The following is a 23,451-nucleotide window of genomic DNA, read 5'->3' as shown; positions in this document are numbered from 1 at the left end:
ATATATATATATATATATATATATATATACTGTATATATATATATTTAGCAAAGTATGCCGCAAGTAATTGTAATTTACAAGAGGCTTTAATCAGAGCCGGCTAGTCAATAAATGTGTAAATGAGCCTGGAGGTTCAGAGATCTGTTGTGGACTTTTGTTTTTTTGGGGGATTTGTCATTTCTGACTTCAACCAAAGAGTGTTTTGCACGTTTATTATATATATATATATATATATATATATATATATATATATATATATATATATATATATATATATATAAATATATATATATATATATATATATATAATATTATTATTATTATTATCTGTCTCGTTCACAGCACACACCTTTTTTATTTTGTAGATAAGGGGCTAAAATAAGACATATATGTATTTATTGGACCATCTGTTGCATCTGAGGTGCAGTTATCGATTATTTTATGAAAAGAAGCTGTCACATTATTTCTCTTTTGTAAAATGTCTGTTGCTATGTTCCTATTTATACTCTACTGTGCTATATGACAAATAAACATGTGTTTACTACCAGTAATGGTCTTTGAACTGCTTGCTGGACAGTCCAGTCAATAATCAAACGTTTCAGTGTAAACTTCTGCATTGCAAGAATATTTTAGGCTACAACTCCTCCTAGTGGAGGAGAGAGACCAGGAAAGGAAACGTTTGACTTTACCGTCGTACATAAGGACAACCCTTTCCTGTATTAAACATCTGTGCTGTACTACAGTAGGAATACAAAATAAAATAATAATAAACCCACCTATGTTGCAATTTTAACTGTCATCACTGTTTGTATTATTGAGACAAAATGAAAGCAGTTTTGTGGCACAAGAATATTAATATTACATCAATATTACACTGTATGACACAAAGAAAGAAATGTTCAAGGCCAAATAGGAGAACCAAGCGCTACGTTGTTGTGCTTTCAGAAACCCAGGCATACAAACTTGTAATTTCTGTAAATGCTCATAGCTCTGGTTCATGTTTAAGACGATACATTGCAGAAGAATAGAAAAGCCCTGTACACTGAAATGGAAACATCGGTCCTGTCGTGGAAATACGTGTCAGGTAATATACTTCTGAAGTTATAGCTTGTGCTTTTGTTCCACATTGTTTAAATATTGACCCTAGATTGCCAACAACAATCAAAAAAACGAGTATAAACCCTGATACAATCATAACACTGTGTGAAGTACGGCTGCTGGTCATCAAACCCGTCGATCACCACACGGCTGCACATGCAACAGGAATCATTAGAAGACACAAACTATTCATAACAGAAAGCCTCCATGATCCCAAACGGCAACTACCGGCACACACACTGATGCATCACTGGCGTTTCTTCGACTACTCAACTGACAGCACTCCTAAGCGGACAGGCACATGTTCAAAATATACACAACACCCTTAGCCATCGCAGAGTTCATCGCACGATCCACTGTTCGCGTTCGCCTCGCAGACGTGGAATCGGCAAACCCGCGCCGACGAGTCCAGACCGCGGCGGCGAAGAGGAACGTTTCCCGCCTCGTCGGAGAGCCGGTCGCTACAAAGACTCTTCCTCGGATTCACTGTCCGTGTTGGGCTTCGTCAGGAGCTCCAGCTCCTCGCCGTCCTGCGGCAGAAAAGGAAAAGGTATTTCTAAAGAAACCTTTGTGTTATCACCCGACGTTAACTTTTGATTTCAACTCCCTCAAAGTCCTGCTAAACCCCAGGACGGTGTTCTCAAGAGGTCCCCGTAGAGATCGTTTCCGTTTAATAGCTTCCTCTTTCTAAATCAAATCGACCACGCTGACCTAATGAAATTACGTGAGCTGATGCGCCAGCGTGAGTCTGAATGCTGTTTGCATAGCAGGGAATCGAGTTTCCTCCCGCACTGAAGAAATCACATTATTGGGAAATGAGAGCCAAGTTTCCGACGGAGAGCTTGGTATGTGCGTGGGAGGAGAGGGAGGGGGCGAGGTGAGAAACGCAGTGTGTGAGAAAAAGCCTGCGTCCACGTGACGAGTGAAGATTTGTGTGTGTGCATCGTGTGTTCGCTCCCTTTACCCCTCTGGACCTCTCGAACACCTCTCCGTTGATGACCCGCAGTTTCTCCTGCTGCAGGCTGTATTCCAAGTCCTTGGGCCGGCTGGCGTTGTAGATAAAGATGGCCAGCAGGACCGTGGGAGCCTGGAGGAAGAAGTTCAGCGAGGGGCGGAAGTCGAAGAGGAAGAGGGAGAAGGCGGTAACCAGAACGGTGGTGATCTGGCCCGTCAGCACGTGGAACATGTTGTCTCTGAATTTCAGGATGAAGGCCACAGATAAACCCAGGGCAGCTGAGGAGGAGACAGAAAAGAGTGTTTTCAAATGTGCACTTTAATACCCCTAGAAAACTTAGTAAGCCTGAACGATGTGGAGTGATTTTAATAACTCTGCAGCTTTGATTTGGAGGCACTTTTCTAGTCACTGTCCTTACAATATAAACAACAGTGCAAAACAACCTGACAAGTGACCTCTTGTGAGTAGTACAAGGTCACAGAGTATGGAGACGAGGGTTTGAGTCTTTCCATATTTCTATAATTTCTGATTGATATCTCTATCCTAACCTTAAAGGAATAGTTTGACGTTTTAGGACAAAACTGCTTTATCTTTTTCTGGCTGAGAGTTAGATGAGGAGATTAATACATGGTTTGTTACATGTGAAGCTCCAGCCAAATAGCTTAGCATGAAGACTGGAAACTGCTAGCCTGGATCTGTCCAAAGGTTCAAAACAAAAAGATCCACCTACCATTACACTAGTTATTGACTCAACGTAACCACGGGGGCGTCAGGGTCAGACTCACCAGTGACCAGCACCAGAAACAGGGAGTAGACATTGTGTCCATAGAGGAGGCCGCAGTGCGCGGTGAGGCCTCGCGCCTCGCTGCCGAGGCCAAGGGTCAGACCGTTAAACACCACGCCGAAGCCATACCTGCAAAACCACCAAGCAAAGGCCTTCGGGATTAGCACTGAATTCAGCCACGTGTCTTCTGCCTTATTATGCTCCTCACGAGTCGACCTCTCACAATTTACTGTTCTGGATGAAGATGCTCTCGGTGAGCTGGTCTCCTTCTTTGAGGATCTTCTCGTTGTAGATGTTGGCCATGGCGGAGATGAAGCACTGGAGGAAGAGCAGGATGTGACCCACACCCAGAGAGCGGAGCCTCTCCACCACGCTGTCCCTCCAGGCCTGCCCGGGGAGAGAGGACACCCACGATTTGCTGGCACTGTGGCGGGAGAAAAGATGTGAAATATTTCAAATAAAACTGAGCCAGACAATGACTCTCACTCACTCTGGAGAATCTTTGAGGTCTAAATACTGATGTAGGCACCCGGCCTTGACAGGAAAGAACGTCACCTGCTGTTCCTCATCTGCTCCAGCAGCTGTGTGTAGAGCAGGCAGGAGTTGGAGGGGGTGGAGAGCGGGTTCGAGTGGAGACCTGGCAGAGCGACGGAGTTTTGGCTGCCCCCTGATCCCGTCGTCAAGGAAACAATGGACAGGAAGAGGACAAATAACGCCGCCCACTGAACCCAGGACAGCCGCCTCCTAAAAAGAAACAGTGAGGAACAAAAAACACTTTGAGTTTCATTTGTGGTTGACATGAAGCTGTGTTTAGTATCAAATATGTGGAATTGCTTTGTAATTCGTACAAAATGATGCACGCAATGTCCAATTTGAAAGGGTGAACGAATACAAAGTTAACTTCAGTGTGGCTTCGCTTTACTGTTGCAGTGGAACAATAACAATGCATTCATTGACAATGTTCTTCAGTGTAGACGTCTCACTTTAAAGACACTCAAAGAACATTTTCAGTGGCTTATCAGACATATCTTCTAAGCAAGCCCAAAAAATGTATCAGCTGATGCACACTCGTCACCTCTCGTCAGCTAAGCACACACACACTATCGTACTGAAGAACAAAACATTACAGGGTGCTCAATTGAGCCACTCACTTCAGAACCAATCTGAAGAGTACAGCTGTGGTCAGGATGACAAAGTTGGAGAACAGCACTGCCATGGCCTGGGGACAAGAGGAGGAACCGCTGGTTAGAGATAAAACAGCAGAGTGATAGCGACACATAAGAAGTGCAGTAAACACCAAGTATTTGGGTTAAAGACATTTTGTAAAAGCTGGTGTGATATGAAAGGGATAAATCTACATTTAGAGGTTTGTGAAGCGTTAGCAGTAGGATGTGGTTTGCATGTTAATGATGAGTAAGCAACTGGAATTAAGGCAACGGAATGGTCTCCAGAAGCCCGGGTGTAAAGCTAACACGCACAATATTTCCCTCAGGTTGCGATCATGTGAATGAATACTGAAGTCTCCACTAACAGGCTGCAGGTAAGTCATCACGTAGAAGATGATGAGGTTGTCGAGGAAGTAGAGGAAAGCAGGGACAGCCCACTTCAGGGAATTGAGGAAGGAGGAGCTGGAGGAAAAGCCAAGCTCTCTGCATGATCGTCCCTCTGAAGAGAACAAATAAACACACCATCACACACACACAAACACACAGAGACAGCTGTGACTTTGTTGAGTACCTTTGACTACGACCCTGAGTGACATCGCCAGACAGAAGAGCAGTTTGAGTAACTCAGCAAGCAGGTTGACGGATGCAGGGAGGAAGTCATACTTGTTCTCTGCAAATTGACGACAAACAAAGAGACGCCGTCAACAAAATGTCCCACACTTCAGCAGAATACACAGAAAGAAACACATTATAAGCGTTTTATGATACTTCGTTCAAGTGTGCGCTGACTAGAAGACAAGCTTGTCACATCTCTTGTGGGGAAACAGAAAGAAACGTCTGTCAGTCACCAGCGTTGGCAGAGAATTTGAGCAGCAGGATGCGACTGGTCCCCAGAGTGACGAAGCCCAGGCCGAGGGCCAGAGTGTAGGCCGACGAGCGCGAGCACAGCCTGGTGCACGGGTGGCAGCCCACCATGGCTACGCCGGGATCTGAATGCAGTCGGACCTGTTTGAACACAAGGACACAACGCAGCGCTCGTATCAAACTGGTGCCCACAGCATGTGAGGTACACTGGAGTTTCCGTTTCAGAGTCTGTGATTGCAAAAGAAAGATCAATGACGTCATTTTCAAGAGCTTGAAGGTCCTGAGGCTAAACGTCCTTTATGAGCTGTGTAGAAAAATGTGATGGACGTGGGTTTTAAAGATAGATAGATCGATAGATAGAACTTACATAGACGAGACAAAAAAGACACAAAAAATATGCAAAATACTCAATTCATGTTGTGTCTATTTACCTTTTCTGTTGAGAAGATAACTGAGACTTTTGTTAGCTTTGAGGCACTGCTGGTCTTTCAATGGTGTTTGTAAAAGCGTTGTAAAGCAGAGACAGTCCTCACTTTAGACGAGGTCACACAAAATACTGCTTAACTAACGACTATAGCTACCTGAATTGCAGTATTAAAACACGTTTATAAAGCACATGTTAACCATAAGTGCATCATCTATAAGTCCTTAATAATTGGTTTGCACTATATATTACTTAATTGGTTTGCAATATATATCACTTAATTTACAAATGTGGAATCCATTATATATAAAGTGTGACCACCCAATCATGAAATGCATAATAGTCAAGTTTATTAATCAAGAATAAAACATTTATAACTGTGTTTATGAATTGCATACTAATGAGTTACTAATGAGTGTTCATGTTGGAACAATGCTTTATAAATGATGAATTGAGTGTTTACTCATGCTTAACTAATGCTAAATAGTGTGTAGTTATTATACAGTGCTACCCCGATGACTTTATGTAGCCTTGTTCATGTATTCATAGACTTTGAGACTCATAAGTCCATCACACTTGACTATTAAACAAACAATGAATGTGAAGGTTATGATCTGAACTATTAATTGAACTTTACTTCCTGCTGCTCTGTTCCTGTCTGACCCGTCTGGGCTTTAAGGAACTATCTCTTATATCTTTTCCTCCTTCGGTAATTAAATATATTTTGGAGATTGGACCGTTGAACAGCGTTGGGCTCTGAGAAGTTGCATTTGCGCACTATTTTCTGACATTTCATAGACTAAAGGACGAATACAAAAACAATAGCAAGCGCGAGATGCAGTAATTGACCCAAATAAAACGGAAGTGAGGAGCTAGCATCCCTCCGCACAGCGACCGTTGTGTTTATAAACACCGCGAGGAGAAGCAGCACGAGCTTTATTTTAAACATTCTCAGTACTTTCTGAGAGAATATACAATGAGATGTGAAAATGAAACCAATCTTAGGTGCTACTCACTTATTATATTATATTATTCCTCCTTCTTCCTAGACATAACTGCTCCATTGCTCTTCCTAGTTATTCGGCGCATGCGTACTGGTCCTGGTGTTCCGTGTTGACGTCAAACTGTACCGCGGCGCGCGTCCGTGTGATTCCCATGAACGCGCACTATCGATCGTGAGAAATATCCTGTTGTTGTGTACTTGTATAAAGTACCACACTGGTGTACTGATGTATAATAATGAATACTTTGTGGTGGTCCAGAGAGGGGGAAGTACAACTACGTGAGACAAACCCACTGGTTGAAGAAGTATTCAAATATGTGTAGCAATACTACAATGCAAAATACTTTTAGCTTACAAGTCAAAGTGATGCATTCAAAGTACAAAGGTATTAGCATCAAAGCATACTTAAAGTCCCAATAATACAAGTACTGCTCGGTCTATTATATAATATATTATAATTCGTGCGATGTAATTGTTGATTTAAATTATATTAGTGAAAACTACAACACTGGCTTACAAAACTTGGAAGTATAAATCTGCATAAAATGGAAATACTCAAGTACAGTATAAGTATCTGAAAATTATAGACCTATTTGAGAGCAGTATTTGAGTAAATGTACTTATGTACTTAAATATCTAAACTATAGTTGCCTGTATACTTAAATCGAATATTTAAATATCTGCTACATTCTTCACTAGTGTTGAGAGATAAATATTGTACTTTTCACTACACTATGTTCGTCAGTTACTATGCAATCAATGTCCAAAACACATGTTTAACTTATAAATGTATTGCATCATGAAATCAAAGTTGCTTCCGCTTTCTCTAACATTACAACACAGCTTTAATTAAAGAGTGACTTCACCCAGACGGCAGGCTTTTTCCACACCCTGCAGCAAATAGTCTGGCTCTATAGAGATGCTCCATCACAGCTGGGTGTGGTCCCAAATATACAGATCACAGACCCAGCTATGATGAGGAGACTTTTGACTTTCGACCCATAGAAGACAGTACAGCTGTGTTTTTACTTCTGTCGAATTCAAGGGTGGAGGTAATGCATCGTAATAATAATCTGCTGTATATAGAATATGTTATTTATTTTAGACAGGGAAGCTATTCGGTCTCTTCTTAGTACAAGTTAGGAGTCTTTGTGCTGTGTTTAGGATGAACTGCAGGTCAGATAAGGTTGACAACTGACTCCATAATGAGAATTGCAATAATAAAGATGATACAATCTGTATTCTATAGACTTTTAAAAGAGAGGTGTTCTTAAAATTAGAACTAGTTCTGAATAAGTTTGGCAAGTAGCTTACAATAGTTTGATGGGTAATATTGATTTACATTACATTCAAGAAGTTGTCTATTGCAAGGTTCGGGATTGGCATCACAAGTACCATTTATAAATTATGGCCTTTTTCTTTACAGGGTGAATCCCAGGGGACATTTTGAGGTCAGGGACATTTTCACCATTATTTACATCGTCATGCTGTTTCGTAGATGATGGGAATGAGCACACCCCTCAAAGATCAAAGATGACTCACAGCAACACACATGGGGTTGTCTCAGTTACAAGAGACAGAGAGAGAGAGAGAGAGAGAGAGAGAGAGAGAGAGAGAGAGAGAGAGAGAGAGAGAGAGAGAGAGAGAGAGAGAGAGAGAAAATATGCAGAGACACAGTTCATTGCCCTGGGACATCATGTTTTAAAGTGTGTGTGTGTGTGTGTGTGTGTGTGTGTGTGTGTGTGTGTGTGTGTGTGTGTGTGTGTGTGTGTGTGTGTGTGTGTGTGTGTGTCAGTGACAGATAAAGCACAGAGCGGACCTCTCGGTCAGATCACAGCTTCTTCACTTGTAGAGCAGACCGGTTTCACCTGGAGGATTGATCCCAGATATGAGGCTCTGTTCCTGGCCTGGAGCTTGGTGTCTCCTGCCTGTCCTGGTTCTTCTGACTGTCCCACACGGCAAAGCAGCCCAGCAGCCCAAGGAGAGACACTATTACATCGCTGCTGTGGAGATAGACTGGGACTACTCTGGCAATGACACACACAGGTACTGGTGACAGAATTAGACTTTTGGTTATTCTAATTTCATTATTTTGTATTTTATTCATGCCTTATTAATTTTACTCGAATTCTGTCGACCTGATCTTATCTAAACTGAGTTTATCACATTCTGTTATTGAGGTTGTGTGTGACAGTCTAGCGTGTCCTTGTTTCTGTTATAGCCTGTTATAGCGTCACACACACACACACACACACAAACACACACACATTAGTTGCAACATGTAAGGAAGCGTGCGCCTTTATATCTTTAAGTCCATATCTTGTTGATATGCTGTGCAGCTGGTGTGAACAACATGTGTTTTCCTTGAGTGCTGATTCATGTTTTGTGTTTTTCTTTGATTCCTTAGCCCTGATGAGCCTCTTCCCACCTATAAGAAAGTGGTCTTTCGGGAGTATGACCAAGACTTCAGGCAGGCTAAGACCCATCCCTCCTGGTTAGGTAAACTCCTGAAATCCCCTTTTCTACTCAGATTTTACTTTGAGTATTTCCCAGAAAGAAGTTGATGTGTCTTCACCAATAATTAGTGTGACAGTTTAAATGTGTTCAATTGGTACATTTATCTGAGTAGTAGAAATAAATTGAGTATGGAAATGATGGGAATCATATTATTGCCTTTATTGTCACCAGATCTCAATCCAAATGAACACCTGAGGGATATTTTGTAGAGACTTGTCAGAGCTCTCCACCACTGTAATTAAAACACCGGATGGGGGGATATCTTTCAGATGAAAGAGAGAAACACTAGAGACCACTTTAATGTTCTTCAGGCACGAGGAGCCTGTCTTTAGTTGGGATTTTCTTTTCCTTTAATTAAATTAGATTAGAGTAGATTTTTCTTTATTAATCCCGCAGTGCACACAAGAGACATAGTAAAATACAAATAATATAGATAAACAGTAATACACAATAACAATTTTATATATATACAGACATAATAGCATGTATTTGTATTGTGTAGATGTTTGTAGAACAGCATAGTTAGTGATTTATATAAGCAGCTTGCAATTTTAGATGAATTTACCAGAAATCTGTGTTAAATTGTTTCAAATGTCAGTAAAGATTTGGACTCTCTGTAACTAGTTTCACTTTCTTCTACTCCTACAAACCGTAATAAATCAGCAGGTACTTAAAGGGACAGTTCACCCTAAAATTAAAAATATTGTTTTTCTTCTTACCTGAAGTGCTATTAATCAGTCTAGATTGTTTTGATGTGAGTTGCCTAGTTTTTGAGATATCAGCCTTAGAGATGTCTGCCTTCTAGGATGGAAATGGGCTTGTGGGCCTCAAAATGCCCCTAAACAAAAGAATATAAATGCATTTTAAAAACCCAACAGCAATGACTCTTTCCAGAAATCATGACCTGGGTTACTCTTACAATAACAATACTTTGTTGTGAGCAGTTTCATGGAGGAACTATTTTCTTTCAACCATTGTCAACTCTTTAAGAACTGCCTAAATTAAAATATTGTTTCAATTTTCCTTATTATTATTATTACCAAAGAACATTTTGCTTTCCAGGGATGTTCCTAGAAAAAACACAGTTATATATTATTTCCCTTCTAGGTAAGATAGCATAACAATATATGGGCCAATTGTGAAATTGCATATTTTTTGGTGCGTAACAGTCAGTCATGAGTCAGTATGACTTTACAGTGTTGCGGACTCCAAATAAACCTCAGCGTTGTCTTTTCTCCGCAGGTCTACTGGGACCCACGCTGAGGGCTCAGGAGGGCGAGACCATTGTCGTCACTTTCAGAAACATGGCCACCGGACTGCACAGCATCCACCCGCACGGGGTCGCGTACGGGAAGCAGTCGGAGGGTGGGTGCTTGTTGACGCAGCTGCAGATGAATGTGACAGCTGTGGCCAACCACAAGACAACGCTTTCCGTCATGTCCGCACGGGTCATTGTGGGCGATCGCGATGTGACTCATTGTGATATTTACACAAGATTAGCCAACACAACAAACAACCTTGTTTGCCTTTTTCTAAAATATTAACCAGGGCGGGCAGATTGTCAGGGTAGACTGTACTGAAGTCCAACAGGAAGCATTGCTAAGCCCTCTGGGAAATCACTGTCTGTGTCGAGTAACGGGAGGAGATTACTGCCATTTTGGATGTAGGAAATTGACTTTTGACTGCAAATTAATTTGCTCTTAATGCAAGAGCAACATGTAGGGCATTCTTCAGTAAGTCCTTTTTTGTTTGTTTGGAAAGTCAATAATCTTCTCAGACCCCTGCTCGGCAATGGGATGAAATTGATTCTCTGTTTCTCCACAACGTAGGCTTGTATTCAAGATGGCCGCCTTGTCTCTTCTTGCAGGGGCCAAATACTTTGACAACACGTCACGGAAAGAGAAAGAGGACGACGAGGTGCGGCCTAACGGCGAGCACGTCTACTCCTGGGAGGTGACGTCGGACGTGTCTCCACAGCCACACGACCCCAGCTGTCTCACCTACACCTATGTCTCCCACGTAAATGTAGTCGAGGACTACAACTCGGGCCTCATTGGGGCGTTGCTCGTCTGCAAGAATGGTAAGCATGTAAACCGTTTGCTGTGTTTCAAATCACAAAGTATCAGCAGCTGTTGCGCCCAACATATATATATATATATATATATATATATATATATATATATATATATATATATATATATATATATATATGTATATTGGTCATTATTTTGGATCTCTCTCCTATTTTCTATTTTCTCTCTCAGGCAGTCTGGATGAGTCGGGGCGGCAGGTCGGCGTCCACCAGGAGTACGTGTTCCTCTTTGGGGTTTTTGATGAGAGCGAGAGCAAGTTCAGACCAGCCTCCGAGGCCAACCACGTGAAGCACACCATCAACGGCTACACGATGGGATCGCTGCCTGGTGAGTCTGTCCAGCCATGCGTCTCTCACTGAGTTAGGCAGCCAGTTGTTCAGGTATCCTCTGTGATTTTATTACAAACATGACACACACACACACTCATCAGACTGAGTTCTGGTTAATGGACACACCTCCGTTCTCCGTTCTAAGTCAGTGCGGAAGGTATTTTAAACTGCAAGCAGCCATAACAACATAGCTGATGCTTCACGCCGCCAAACTTTCCCATAACCCAAACCAAAGTTTTCATATGTCTGGTTTTCTGTCCAAAAACATGTTTACTTGTATTGAAGACAAGAAAAAGAAAGCTGGAACCCTCGAACTAAACTGTCGGAGCCTGATATGTTTTCAGTGTAATTATTCAGTTAATAACATTACAGCCAACCACGGTTTCCTTGGATCCAAGATGAACTCTTCAGGTGGCTTGAAAACAGAGAAAAGCTGCAGGAAGCTTGATAAGTGCCCACTAAATAGACTGATATAAAACACTGATATAAAAAATACCTTTGCCTTCAACTTGCTCACTATCTTTGTGTATCAGAACACCTCATTGTGACCTTATTCCTCACTTTACTTGAACAGGGACACTCTTGATCAGGGGTCTCAAACTCGCGGCCGATATTTTGTGGCCCCCTACTTGACATCAAAGTTTAGTGTTAGTGCGGCCCGCGCGTTTTTCTGAGGTCCGCGCGCGTGGCCCTGTAAGATAACGTTTACTGCACGTTTCTATTAATAGCTTCGTGAAAAAACGGAGTAGAAAAAAGATTCAGATGCTGCTAGATGCGCCAAAGTCTGGAGGTCCCGCCCACTTCTCTGTGATCATACTGCCTCTCATAGGAGCTTCACAGCCTGAGGCGTCTGTGGCGAGCTCCACCTTTCACCTGATTTGTTGATTCAGGTGTCAGTCGACATTTTGTGTGAAACTACCCAATGAACACTCAGGAAATCCCAGAGGACCTATACGCTGGTTTTTATTCAGACAGACAACACACTACCACCTGAGAAAAAAAACCTTGCAATGTACTAAAAAAAACAACACTGTCCACTCAGCGGTTCAGTTTTACTCTGCGCTACTTGTGTCAGAGTACACAGTACACACATACATACAGAGTACATAGTACACTCATACATACAGAGTACATATGTTGTTCTTGTTCTGAAAACTGTTCTTGAAAAAACGAAACTGAAACATGCACATTGTGTAAACATTGTAAATAGTTTGTTTTTCTAGAGAACATATTTTGACTCAAATATATATATAGCAAATATTTTGTTTGAAAGCAAAAACTGTTGTAATATTAATGTTTCATGTGCACACACCCCATGAAGCTTGATCTGAAGTATGAAGTAATTTCTCAGTCTGTTGCAAATGGAACTTATTGACTTGCAACAGAGATCTAAAAGCTAAATTCAGAAGCACAAGGAAAACCAGACATGATGGACCATTTCTGAGAGAATTGCCTCCATCCTTCCCTGAGCAGACAAAAGTGATCAGTCGGGTCATGTACCTTTATGGAAGCACATATCTGTGAGCAACCTTTCTCCACTATGAACTTTAATAAATGCAAGTACAGGTCCAGGCTTAGTGATGCATATCGTGAAGCTGTACTCAGGGTTTCTATACTATGACCTGGATCAGGGTTTCACTGTGACCTGGATCAGGGTTTCACTGTGACCTGGATCAGGGTTTCACTGTGACCTGGATCAGGGTTTCACTGTGACCTGGATCAGGGTTTCTATACTATGACCTGGTTCAGGGTCTCACTGTGACCTGGTTCAGGGTCTCACTGTGACCTGGATCAGGGTCAATGTGGCTCAGCTGTGTGAGCAGAAGCTCTGCCAGGTGTCTGGCAAGAAATAGAATAAAGTACAAATGTATTCAGGTTTTGCATTTGTTGGTTCGGTGCAGTTTCAATAAGTTATTTAAAAAATATATATATATTTGCACTGTTAAAAACGATTATAAAAATGTATAGAAACTGCTGGTTGCCTTTTTTATGACGAAAATATGTTATGAATGTAAAAAAAAAAATTGCGCTTTCTGTGTGGCCCTCCGATGAGATCACAATACCAGCGGTGGCCCCAAGCCAAATTGAGTTTGAGACCCCTGCTCTTGATGACCTTTGCTCTTGGATCTAACATTTTAATGGCAACACATCCTTATTTTTACTCTGGAACCAATGAGTGATCTAAACGCTTCTCCCCACCACTGCTTATATGTACAGACTTATAATGCACGGTCCACGCCAGGGTGTGCAGTCAATAAAATGTCCTGCATAAATAAAACAGTTGAGAGAGAAAAAAGTACACAAAGGGACCTAAAGTTTCCTCTTCTCTATCCAGATGTCAGTATGTGTGCCTACGCCTCTGTGAGCCTGCATCTGGTGGGTATGAGCTCGGACGCTGAGATATTCTCAGTGCACATGAACGGCCAGGTGCTGCAGCAGAACAACCACAAAGTGTCGTCGGTTGGCCTCATCAGCGGCACCAGCGCCACCGCCAGCATGGTGGCGCTCCACACGGGCCGCTGGCTGCTCTCCTCGCAAACCATCGGGCACTCGGAGGGTACGTGTTTCTGTATAGATCCCCGGCCACCATAGATGTTATAGGTAGCGTTTTTAACAATGTAGCAAAAATAATGGTGTTTCTGCCATTTGCAGCTGGCATGTATGGTTTCGTGGATGTGAAAAAGTGTGACGGCTTCAGATCACCACAGCAAAGCATGACCGTCGAACAAAAACGAAACAGCAAGGTGTGGACATACTATATAGCTGCTGAGGAGATGATCTGGGACTATGCACCTGATATGCCTGAACACATTGACGGGTAAGCAGCATTTAGAGATACATGATAAAGCATTGAATAGCATTTTGGCTATAAAGGTGCACATGGAAACGAATCACCCTTTGTGTTTGTGATTAAGGTAAGATGCTACTGTAGTCTCTTCATTTAATGCTATAGCATTTGAAATTAAATGAGTTATTTTCCTGTCTTTCACTCTGCTGCATCCATTAAGAAAATCTCTCAACTCTTAAAGCTCTATTTCAACATGAAGGGCAGTTTTGCGCTGATTAAAAACACCAGTGCCATCACAGCTCGAAGTGTTTTAAATTGTTCTATTGCGGACGTTATATCAACGTCTCCTGAATAAATAAATCCTCTTATGTGAAGGGACTTCAAGTTCCAGTACCTGAAGCAGTCATCAACACGCATAGGTAGGAAGTACAAGAAGGCGGTGTACACGCTGTACACAAACGCGTCATTCACTGAAAGGTCGGAGGGCAAGCAAAAGAAAAAGGAGATTGGGATCTTGGGCCCAGTGATCAGAGCGCAAATCAGAGATGTCATCAAGGTGAGATCATATTCAATGAGAATACACAGTGAGTGTGGCACTCTAATACTGAGGTCATCACACCTGAGTATGTATCACCGTCTACAGACGGCGTGTCCTCACTCCTCCTCCTGTCTGTTTACAGATTGTTTTTAAGAACATGGCCTCCAGGCCCTACAGTATCTATCCACACGGACTGACGATAGAGAAGGCAGAAGAGGGAGTCAACTACCCAGCAGGAGGTACGAGATCTGTCCTCGCATTAAAACCAACACTCTGGTTTTCTAAATAATTAACGAGGTATCCCTCCACGTGTTTGCCAGGCAACCAATCTCATGGCGTTCGGCCAGGTGAGACCCACACCTACACATGGAGCGTGGTCGACGAGGATGAGCCTTTTGAAGAGGACTCTCGATGTTTGACCCGACTGTACCACAGTGCGGTGGACACACAGCGCGACATCGCCTCGGGACTGATTGGACAAATCCTCATCTGCAAGAGTCAGTCCCTCAACAAAAGGGGTGTGCAGGTAAAAATATGCTGCATTCATTGTTCGGCATGCTGGGCATTGGCTCTTGGGGCGGCAATGTTGGTCGGGCAGCCAATCAGTAATTAATTGACATAGAAAATGTAACAATCCTTTTGGTTTGTTCCTACAGATGAAAGCAGACAAAGAGCAGAATGCTATGTTTGCTGTGTTCGATGAGAACAAGAGCTGGTACCTGGAGGACAACATCCGCCAATATTGCGATCCATCCAAAGTCAACAAAGCGGACCTGGACTTTTATAAGTCCAATGCCATGCACAGTAAGTCAATCTAAAAAAAGCTCATCCTCAAAGTATATTCACTCTATTATTTGTTATATACATCTAACTGCATTCCCTTCAGCTTGCTGTCAGACGACTGACCTTCATGTAAATTCCCTCACAGCAATTAACGGTTACGTGTATGAGAGCGGCCACCTCTTGGGCTTCTGCAACGGTGAGATTGTGACGTGGCACGTGTCCAGCATCGGAGCGCAGGACTACGTCCAGACAGTTACTTTCTACGGCCATACATTTGAGCTGAATAAGCGGACAGAGGACTTCCTCAGCCTCTACCCGATGACTGGAGAGACCATCTTTATGGAGATGGACAACATTGGTCAGTCAGGGTTTACAATACCTTATTTATGTCAAATTATGGATTATGTATACTTTTAACCTTAAAAATACAGAAAGTTAATATATGGAATATACTGTTTATATGACACAAAGTACACAGGACGAGCAAGTAACATCATCCTACTTTCAAGGTCAATGCCTAACCCCAACCATTCAAGGTCAATTCCTAACCCCAACCATTCAAGATCAATGCCTAACCCCAACCATTCAAGGTCAATGTCTAAACCCTACCATTAAAGGTCAATGCATAACCCTAACCATTCAAGGTCAATTCCTAACCCCAACCATTCAAGGTCAATGTCTAAACCCTACCATTCAAGGTCAATTCCTAACCCCAACCATTCAAGACCAATGCCTAACCCCAGCCATACAAGGTCAATGCATAACCCTAAACATTCAAGGTCAATGCCTAACCCCAACCATTCAAGGTCAATACCTAAACCCTACCATTAAAGGTCAATGAATAACCCTAACCATTCAAGGTCTATGCCTAACCCCAACCATTCAAGGTCAATTCCAAACCCCAACCATTCAAGATCAATGCCTAACCCTAACCATTCAAGGTCAATGCCTAAACCCTACCATTCAAGGTCAATGCCTAACCCCTACCATTAAAGGTCAATGCATAACCCTAACCATTCAAGGTCAATGCCTAACCCCAACCATTCAAGGTCAATACCTAAACCCTACCATTAAAGGTCAATACATAACCTTAACCATTCAAGATCAATGCCTAACCCCAAACATTCAAGGTCAATACCTAACCCCAGCCATAAAAGGTCAATGCATAACCCTAACCATTCAAGGCCAATGCCTAACCCCAACCATTCAAGGTCAATGCCTAAACCCTACCATTCAGGGTCAATGCCTAACCCCTACCATTAAAGGTCAATGCATAACCCTAACCATTCAAGGCCAATGCCTAACCTCAACCATTCAAGGTCAATGCCTAAACCCTACCATTCAAGGTCAATGCCTAACCCCAAACATTCAAGGTCAATACCTAACCCCAGCCATACAAGGTCAATGCATAACCCTAACCATTCAAGGTCAAAGCATAACCCTAAATGCCTATCCCCAGTCATTCGATGTCAATGCCTAACCGTAACCATTTTTGCTTGAGTTTGGCAGTTTCCGTTGTGTTGTGAGGTCCTTGCAGCACGTTTCGGTATTTTGCACGTGTAAAGTGACAGCTGCTTAGTTTTTCATGGATGATTTATTTTTATGTCCCTCTTGAACCAGGTGTCTGGCTTATGGCTTCCCTAAATTCCCATGAGACAACCAAAGGAATGCGCGTAAAGTTTCAGGATGTTGAGTGCTATCGTGACCACCAGTATGAGTACAGTGATTATGACGATCCAACAGCTCAATTTATTGAGTGGAATCCTCAGAGCTTGGTTGAAATTAAGAAGGAAAAGGAGAAGCCAAAACCTGACAAAAAGCCAATGGAGCTAGACTTGGACACAGAAATGTATGCAGATTTATTAGGTCTCAGGTCTCATAAGAACCAATCTAGTAAATCAGATTTGGAGCAGGTGGACCTCTCTTTCCTCGACTACGATGGAATCGATGTGCCTGATGAAGATACGAATATCACCTTCAATTTCCAGAAGACAAAGAAGAAAAATCAGACCTATATTCTAAAGCCAAATGAACTAAATGAGACATTATTTTCAAATTGGACAAAGGTAGAAAGACTCAACCTTACTGTAGTTAATTTGCTGAACCAAAGCATCAGTGAGAACACAACACATGTGCAGAACAATAGCACACCATCAACTTTTGGCAATTCTACAATGGATAAAATAGAGAACACAACTGTTTTTCATAGCCAAAATATATTACCAAAGAATGACAGCAGCATAACTGCAAACAGCAGTGTGTCTGTAGTCTCCCATATTGATAATGCTACAGTGTCTGACGCAAATAACATAACAGCTCACAATGCTACAGTGTCTGACACAAATAACATAACAGCTCACAATGCTACAGTGTCTGACACAAATAACATAACAGCTCACAATGCTACAGTGTCTGACACAAATAACATAACAGCTCACAATGCTACAGTGTCTGACGCAAATAACACAACAGCTCACAATGCTACGGTGTCATCAATGGTTGGAAATGTATCAACAGAGAATACCAATCTTACGGTAACATTACAGGGAACTGCCAATCTTACGGAAACTTCAAGAGGAAATTCAAGTTCCATCATGGAGCCCGAGGGAATGAATGTAACCCAGACTGTTGAGAACCAGACTTCTGTGGGCACGACGATGTCGGAGGCCTCCGAGGAGAGGCTCACCAGAGGAGACGTGTTCTTTTACTCTGCGCTGCTGTCCAATACTAGCACCAACAATCACAGAACACCAGAGGGCAACGCCACATCTCTGTCACACAGTGCAATAGAGATAGATGGGAATAGCACAGAAGCTCACCATGTTAACATGTCAGCAGATGGAATAAACAGTCCATCATCTACTCCGCCAGCTGATGTTGGAGAAGTTAACATCAGCAGCATAGACAGAAGCAACCTGACGATCTTAGAGGTGGAGGTGGAGAGAACAGACAACCAAACCAGTGACAATGACTCCTTGATCGCCACAGCAGAGCCAGAGCATTTGAGTTCATTGGAAGTTCAAACGTATTCATTTGAAATTGTGGCATTTCCAGACAATGCCAGCCTTGAAAATGTGACACACGCTCTGCTGGAAAGTGGGCCCTCGCAGAACGTCACATCGAATGTCTCCAGACCAGATTCATCGGAGGAGATTAGTTCAGAGAGTAGGGAGAACACCACAGCTCTACTTGGGCAGTTGAACCGCACATCCTCTGCCGAAAGTTCCTCCAATGAGACTAACCTGTCCCTCTCCAGCGATGCAGCAAGTGCCTCAGACAGCGTTGAAGAAGTGCTCATCTACCTTTCAGAAAACAGAACAGAGGTGATTAAAACCACCTCCGTCAAAACGCAGGGGCACAACTGGACGTATGAGGGAACTCACCAAATGGAAATCGTGGAGATTTCTGAGGACATGATGAAATATTTTGGGCAAGAAACCGCTCAAACAAAGCCAACTCCGAAAAAGAAGACCAGGAAGGTGAACCACCGGCAGTGGCCCGAGAAGGGCCACGGCATGAAAACAAAGAAGAGGAAGGAATACAAGCCTCAGGCTAGGACGGGCTTACCGTTCTCTCCTCGTGGATTCAACCCAGGCATGACCCCGCGTGGGTCACGACCTTCACTACCACAGCCTGTCTCTGACGAGGCGGAGCTCATCAACAAGCCCATCGTCATCGGTGTGCCCCGATACAAATTCACTGACTACGAGCTGTACATTCCTGGGGACGAACCAAGGTACCTAGAAAACGCAGATGAATACGAGGAAGTGAACTACAAGGACCCCTACAGCAATCATGAAGATATCAAGAATCTAAACCTGGACGACGCCACCAAACACTACTTAAAACTCTCAGGCCCGAATGTCAAGACGTATTTCATCGCTGCAGAGGAGATCGAGTGGGACTACAGTGCCTACGGACAGAGGTAAGCTCAGAGATAACGGTGAGAAAAGCTCATGTGGCATTTTTAAAAGACATGACTGCAGCAATTACACATTTGCAAGCATGCAAAGCTGAAATAAGGTCCTGTTGTCGCCACAGGAGGCCAGACAATTCGGAACCACACAGCAGAGTAACTAAGTTCACCAAGGCGGTCTTCAGAGGTTACCTGGACAGCAGCTTCAGCACACGTGACATCCGCGGGGAGCTGGACGAGCATCTGGGCATCCTGGGACCTGTCATCAAGGCGGAGGTTGGACAAAGCATCATGGTAAGACGGCTAAGCCATACTCTGTATAGCTCCTCTGGGATCTCACGTTGTATGCTATTCTCTAGTCTGATTGTTGCTCTGTGTAAACCATGCCTTAACAGAAAAGTTTGACATTTTGGTTGGGAAAAAAAGGTTATTTGCTCTTAAATGTACTGATTAACATGTAAAAAACGGGATTCTTTTTTGCCGTGTAACAGTAACTTCCTACAGCGGGCTAGCTGTCCCCCTGCCAAACTAAGCTAACCGGCTTTAGCTTCATAATTACATGACAGACACGAGTCAAATCAATTTAATCTAACTCTCTACAAGAAAATGTGCATATTTACTAAACATCTAATCATTCCTTTAACGCCATTCTGTGTATTTTTCTCTTGTAGGTGGTGTTTAAGAACCTAGCCAAACGTCCGTACTCCTTACACCCAAATGGGGTTTCCTATGCCAAGCACACAGAGGGTCTGTCCTATGAGGATGGCTCTCAGCACTGGTTCAAATATGACAATGAGGTTCCACCCAATAAAACCTATACATATACATGGAAGGTTCCTGCCACGGTCGGGCCACTGCCAGACGAGTCCCACTGTCGGACCTGGGCCTACTATTCAGGTGTCAATCCTGTGAGTAATGTGTACTTTGTAGTTTAACTAAATATAAAGTTTAGTATGTAGAAATATGTATATTGGCAAATACAAATTAAAGCCACTGTGTTTAGAATTTGAGTCTTTGACTATGTCACCCCCTAGTGGCAGTATAAAAACATAAATGGGGCAAAAGTAACCACACAAACACAATACATATATGAATGGCATTCATACAGAGATAATATTTACATTTCATTAAGATGAATATTAATCAATATTCAACAACTCAATATTAAACCTAATAAATGCTGTGTCTCTTAGGAAAAGGATATCCACTCTGGCTTGATTGGGCCTTTGTTGGTGTGTCGAGAGGGCACTCTGGACAGGAAGGAACCAGACATGAGGGAGTTCACGTTGCTTTTCATGACCTTCGATGAGTCGCAGAGCTGGTACTACAAGAAGAACCACGAGTTGATGCGAAGGAAAAGCCGGAGCAGAATTGTGGACCTCAAATTCCACGGTAATGCATTAACCTTCAACTAGCCTGGATTCAATTCAAAGAGTTCCAATAAGTGTTCTTCCATGCATTCAAGATTGATCAGTTCCAGAAAAGAAAACATCCCCTGACCAAAAAGATTTAAACAATGTTTGCCTGTTGTTTCCTCAAGCTATCAATGGCATCATATTCGGCCTGAAGGGCCTGAGGATGTACACCAACAAGCTGGTGTGCTGGTACCTGATCAACATGGGCTCTCCCAAAGACTTTCAGAGCATCCACTTCCACGGACAGACGTTCATCCGCAAGGAGATCAACAGCTACAGGCAGGCCGTCTACCCGCTGCTGCCTGGTGAGCGTCATAATGTCTGTTTCTGCTGCTTTAAACAAAAATCAGACTACCGAGAATCAGGATTGACGATGCCTTTAAAGCCGTAACACAGAGAATAGCTATCGTCTACATTTGATGTCATCAACGTAGCAGAGGCCGTACCTTTCAACGTAATTACTGTGCCAAACTGTCTTTGCAGGGAGCTTTGCCACTCTGGAGATGTACCCATCCAAACCTGGCCTGTGGCAGCTGGAGACAGAGGTTGGTTTCAACCAACAGCAGGGCATGCAGACCCTCTTTCTGGTTCTAGATGACGGTACGAACACCCGAACAGCCCTGCAGCATTTATTAAAGACACCGTTTTAGTTCAGTTTGAATATTGACATGTCGCTCGTCTCCTCCTCCAAGACTGCTACCGTCCGCTGGGTTTAGAATCAGGCAGCGTGAAAGACAACCAGATCACAGCAATCAACACGAGAGGTAAACACATACATATAAATAGTCTCGTCCCACTGCGATCGCAATGACGTGTGAAATCATTGCTGTAAACGTCATGTCCCAAGTGACAATATTTCCATCTTTGAAGGACACTGGAAGCCCCAGCTTGCCAGATTGAACAATCCGGGTAAATATAACGCATGGAGCACAGAGCAGAGCGAGAGCTGGATTCAGGTATGTGTTGTCAGCGTTATAAGTATATGTGCATTATGTGCACTTGCTTTCTATGTGAATACAGTAGAGGACCTTGCATATCTCCCTCGTGTAGGTGGACTTCCAGAGGCCCATTGTGCTCAGCCAGGTGGCCACGCAGGGAGCCAGGCAGCTATTCCATTCCCAGTATGTGGAGAAGTACTTTATCTCCTACAGCACCGACCGCCGGAGCTGGAGCTTCTACAAGGGCGACAGCAGGAACTTCAGGAAGGTGGGAGGAGTTTGGTCATCTTTGATCAATGCAAACAGCCTCAAACCAAGAGGGAAGTGTGTGTGATCACTATTTGTTTCTCCCTCTTTCACCAGGAATTCATTGGGAACCAGGAAGCCTATGATGCAGAGAAGAGAAACACCCTCTTTCCTCCTGTGGTGGGCCGGTTCATTCGGCTTCACCCCATCAGCTGGCACAACGCGGCCACAGTCCGCATGGAGTTCTACGGCTGTGAGCTCGACGGTAAGATGTCACTGTGCGACTACGAGGAATCTTTTTTTTTTCAAATTCGCACGAAATGAATAAAAAAAATTTGCAACGAAAAGTGTGTTTCTGTATGTACTTCACACGTTGTTCACCAGCCACACAACTAGCTTAATTTTTTTCTTTATTTTTTCGTCTTTTTCTTTACTTTTCTTTTATTAACTTATCAAAACATTTTTGTAGTTTCTCCATATTTGCTATGCACATCCTCCATGTGCTCCAGATTGAGCATGCTCAATTTGCAAATCTTACCACTCTTTTGTATATTTTACAACCGACAATTTCCCCTTTTATTTTTACAAATGCCGCGTTGGGGTTCCTGTAAATGTGACACTTCTAATCTCCTGCCTCAGGCTGCTCGGTGCCTCTGGGGATGGAGAGCAGACTGATAGAAGACCATCACATCACAGCCAGCTCCTCAGCCTCCAACTGGTACTCTGGACCCTGGAAGCCTTCTCTTGCACGCCTCAACCAACAGGGCACCATCAATGCATGGAGGGCCCAGGTACAAATCCCAATACCGACATGACAGGTCGAAATTAAGACATTGAGTGAGCTTCAGGTAGAATGTCTAGAATTTCCGTCGCCTCCGAAAACCCTTGGAAATGTGTGAATTAAATAGCAGAAAGATTCCTTTGGTCGTGCACGTACCGACCTACAAGTCAAAGCTATTATCTCTCTCTCTCTCTTTTCACTCTGCGCCCCCTCCCATCCACAGAATAATGACATGAACCAGTGGCTTCAGGTGGAGCTGCCCCAAATTAAGAAGATCACAGGCATCATAACACAAGGAGCCAAGTCTATGGGGAAAATGCATTATGTCATGGCATACTATCTGGAGTACAGCAACAACGGGATACACTGGAGCCTGTACACAGACGATGAGAGCATCCCTTTCAAGGTGAACGGCGGCAAAACCACATGGAAACTGTAGTGAAATGAGTTCACCGGTGACTAAACCATGTCTTCCTCTCTCTCTCTCTCTCTCTCTCCAAATCTAGACTTTCCCTGGAAATGTGAATAACAACGACCACGTGAAGAACTACATCTACCCTCCTATTTTCTCCCGCTTCATCCGAATCATCCCCACTAGGTGGTGGAACTCCCTCACCATGAGAATAGAGCTGCTGGGCTGTGAATTTGAGTGACACACACACACACACACACACACACACACACACACACACACACACACACACACACACACACACACACACACACAGATACATGCATACCAAAGGATCAACCATGCACATGTACATACAAGTAAACACACACATGCTGCTTTTTACTGCAGAAAAGAATAT

General features: G+C 43.2%; 2 protein-coding genes across 2 annotated transcripts; one reads left to right on the top strand and one right to left on the bottom strand.

Moving 5' to 3' along the window:
- Positions 1-346: 346 nt before the first annotated feature.
- Positions 347-6,369, bottom strand: slc35a5 (solute carrier family 35 member A5). The gene is made up of 10 exons (XM_079231218.1): positions 6,309-6,369; positions 4,853-5,009; positions 4,576-4,674; positions 4,370-4,503; positions 3,990-4,057; positions 3,394-3,582; positions 3,062-3,262; positions 2,840-2,967; positions 2,064-2,332; positions 347-1,629 (listed from the first exon to the last, which is right to left on the bottom strand). Exons 2-10 carry the CDS (start codon positions 4,977-4,979, stop codon positions 1,561-1,563), a joined length of 1,284 nt encoding a protein of 427 aa, XP_079087344.1. The 5' UTR covers positions 4,980-5,009; positions 6,309-6,369; the 3' UTR covers positions 347-1,560.
- Positions 6,370-8,159: 1,790 nt separating this feature from the next.
- Positions 8,160-23,292, top strand: f5 (coagulation factor V; the record flags this gene model as incomplete). Its single annotated transcript, XM_079230541.1, has 26 exons — positions 8,160-8,347; positions 8,703-8,794; positions 10,055-10,177; positions 10,680-10,892; positions 11,077-11,232; positions 13,570-13,791; positions 13,887-14,052; positions 14,398-14,578; positions 14,703-14,799; positions 14,881-15,086; positions 15,217-15,364; positions 15,489-15,701; positions 16,964-17,541; positions 17,890-19,268; positions 19,385-19,553; positions 19,931-20,167; positions 20,453-20,651; positions 20,800-20,979; positions 21,158-21,274; positions 21,367-21,438; positions 21,545-21,630; positions 21,725-21,880; positions 21,976-22,123; positions 22,498-22,649; positions 22,863-23,045; positions 23,146-23,292. The coding sequence occupies exons 1-26, from the start codon at positions 8,184-8,186 to the stop codon at positions 23,290-23,292; spliced, it is 5,784 nt and encodes a 1,927-aa protein (XP_079086667.1). The 5' UTR covers positions 8,160-8,183.
- Positions 23,293-23,451: the final 159 nt, after the last annotated feature.

This window comes from Taurulus bubalis, assembly GCF_910589615.1.
Source record: "Taurulus bubalis genome assembly, chromosome: 15".
Taxonomy (NCBI): domain Eukaryota; kingdom Metazoa; phylum Chordata; class Actinopteri; order Perciformes; family Cottidae; genus Taurulus; species Taurulus bubalis.
The sequence above is the reverse complement of the archived record's forward strand: the minus strand, read 5'-3'. Positions and strand labels throughout refer to the sequence as shown.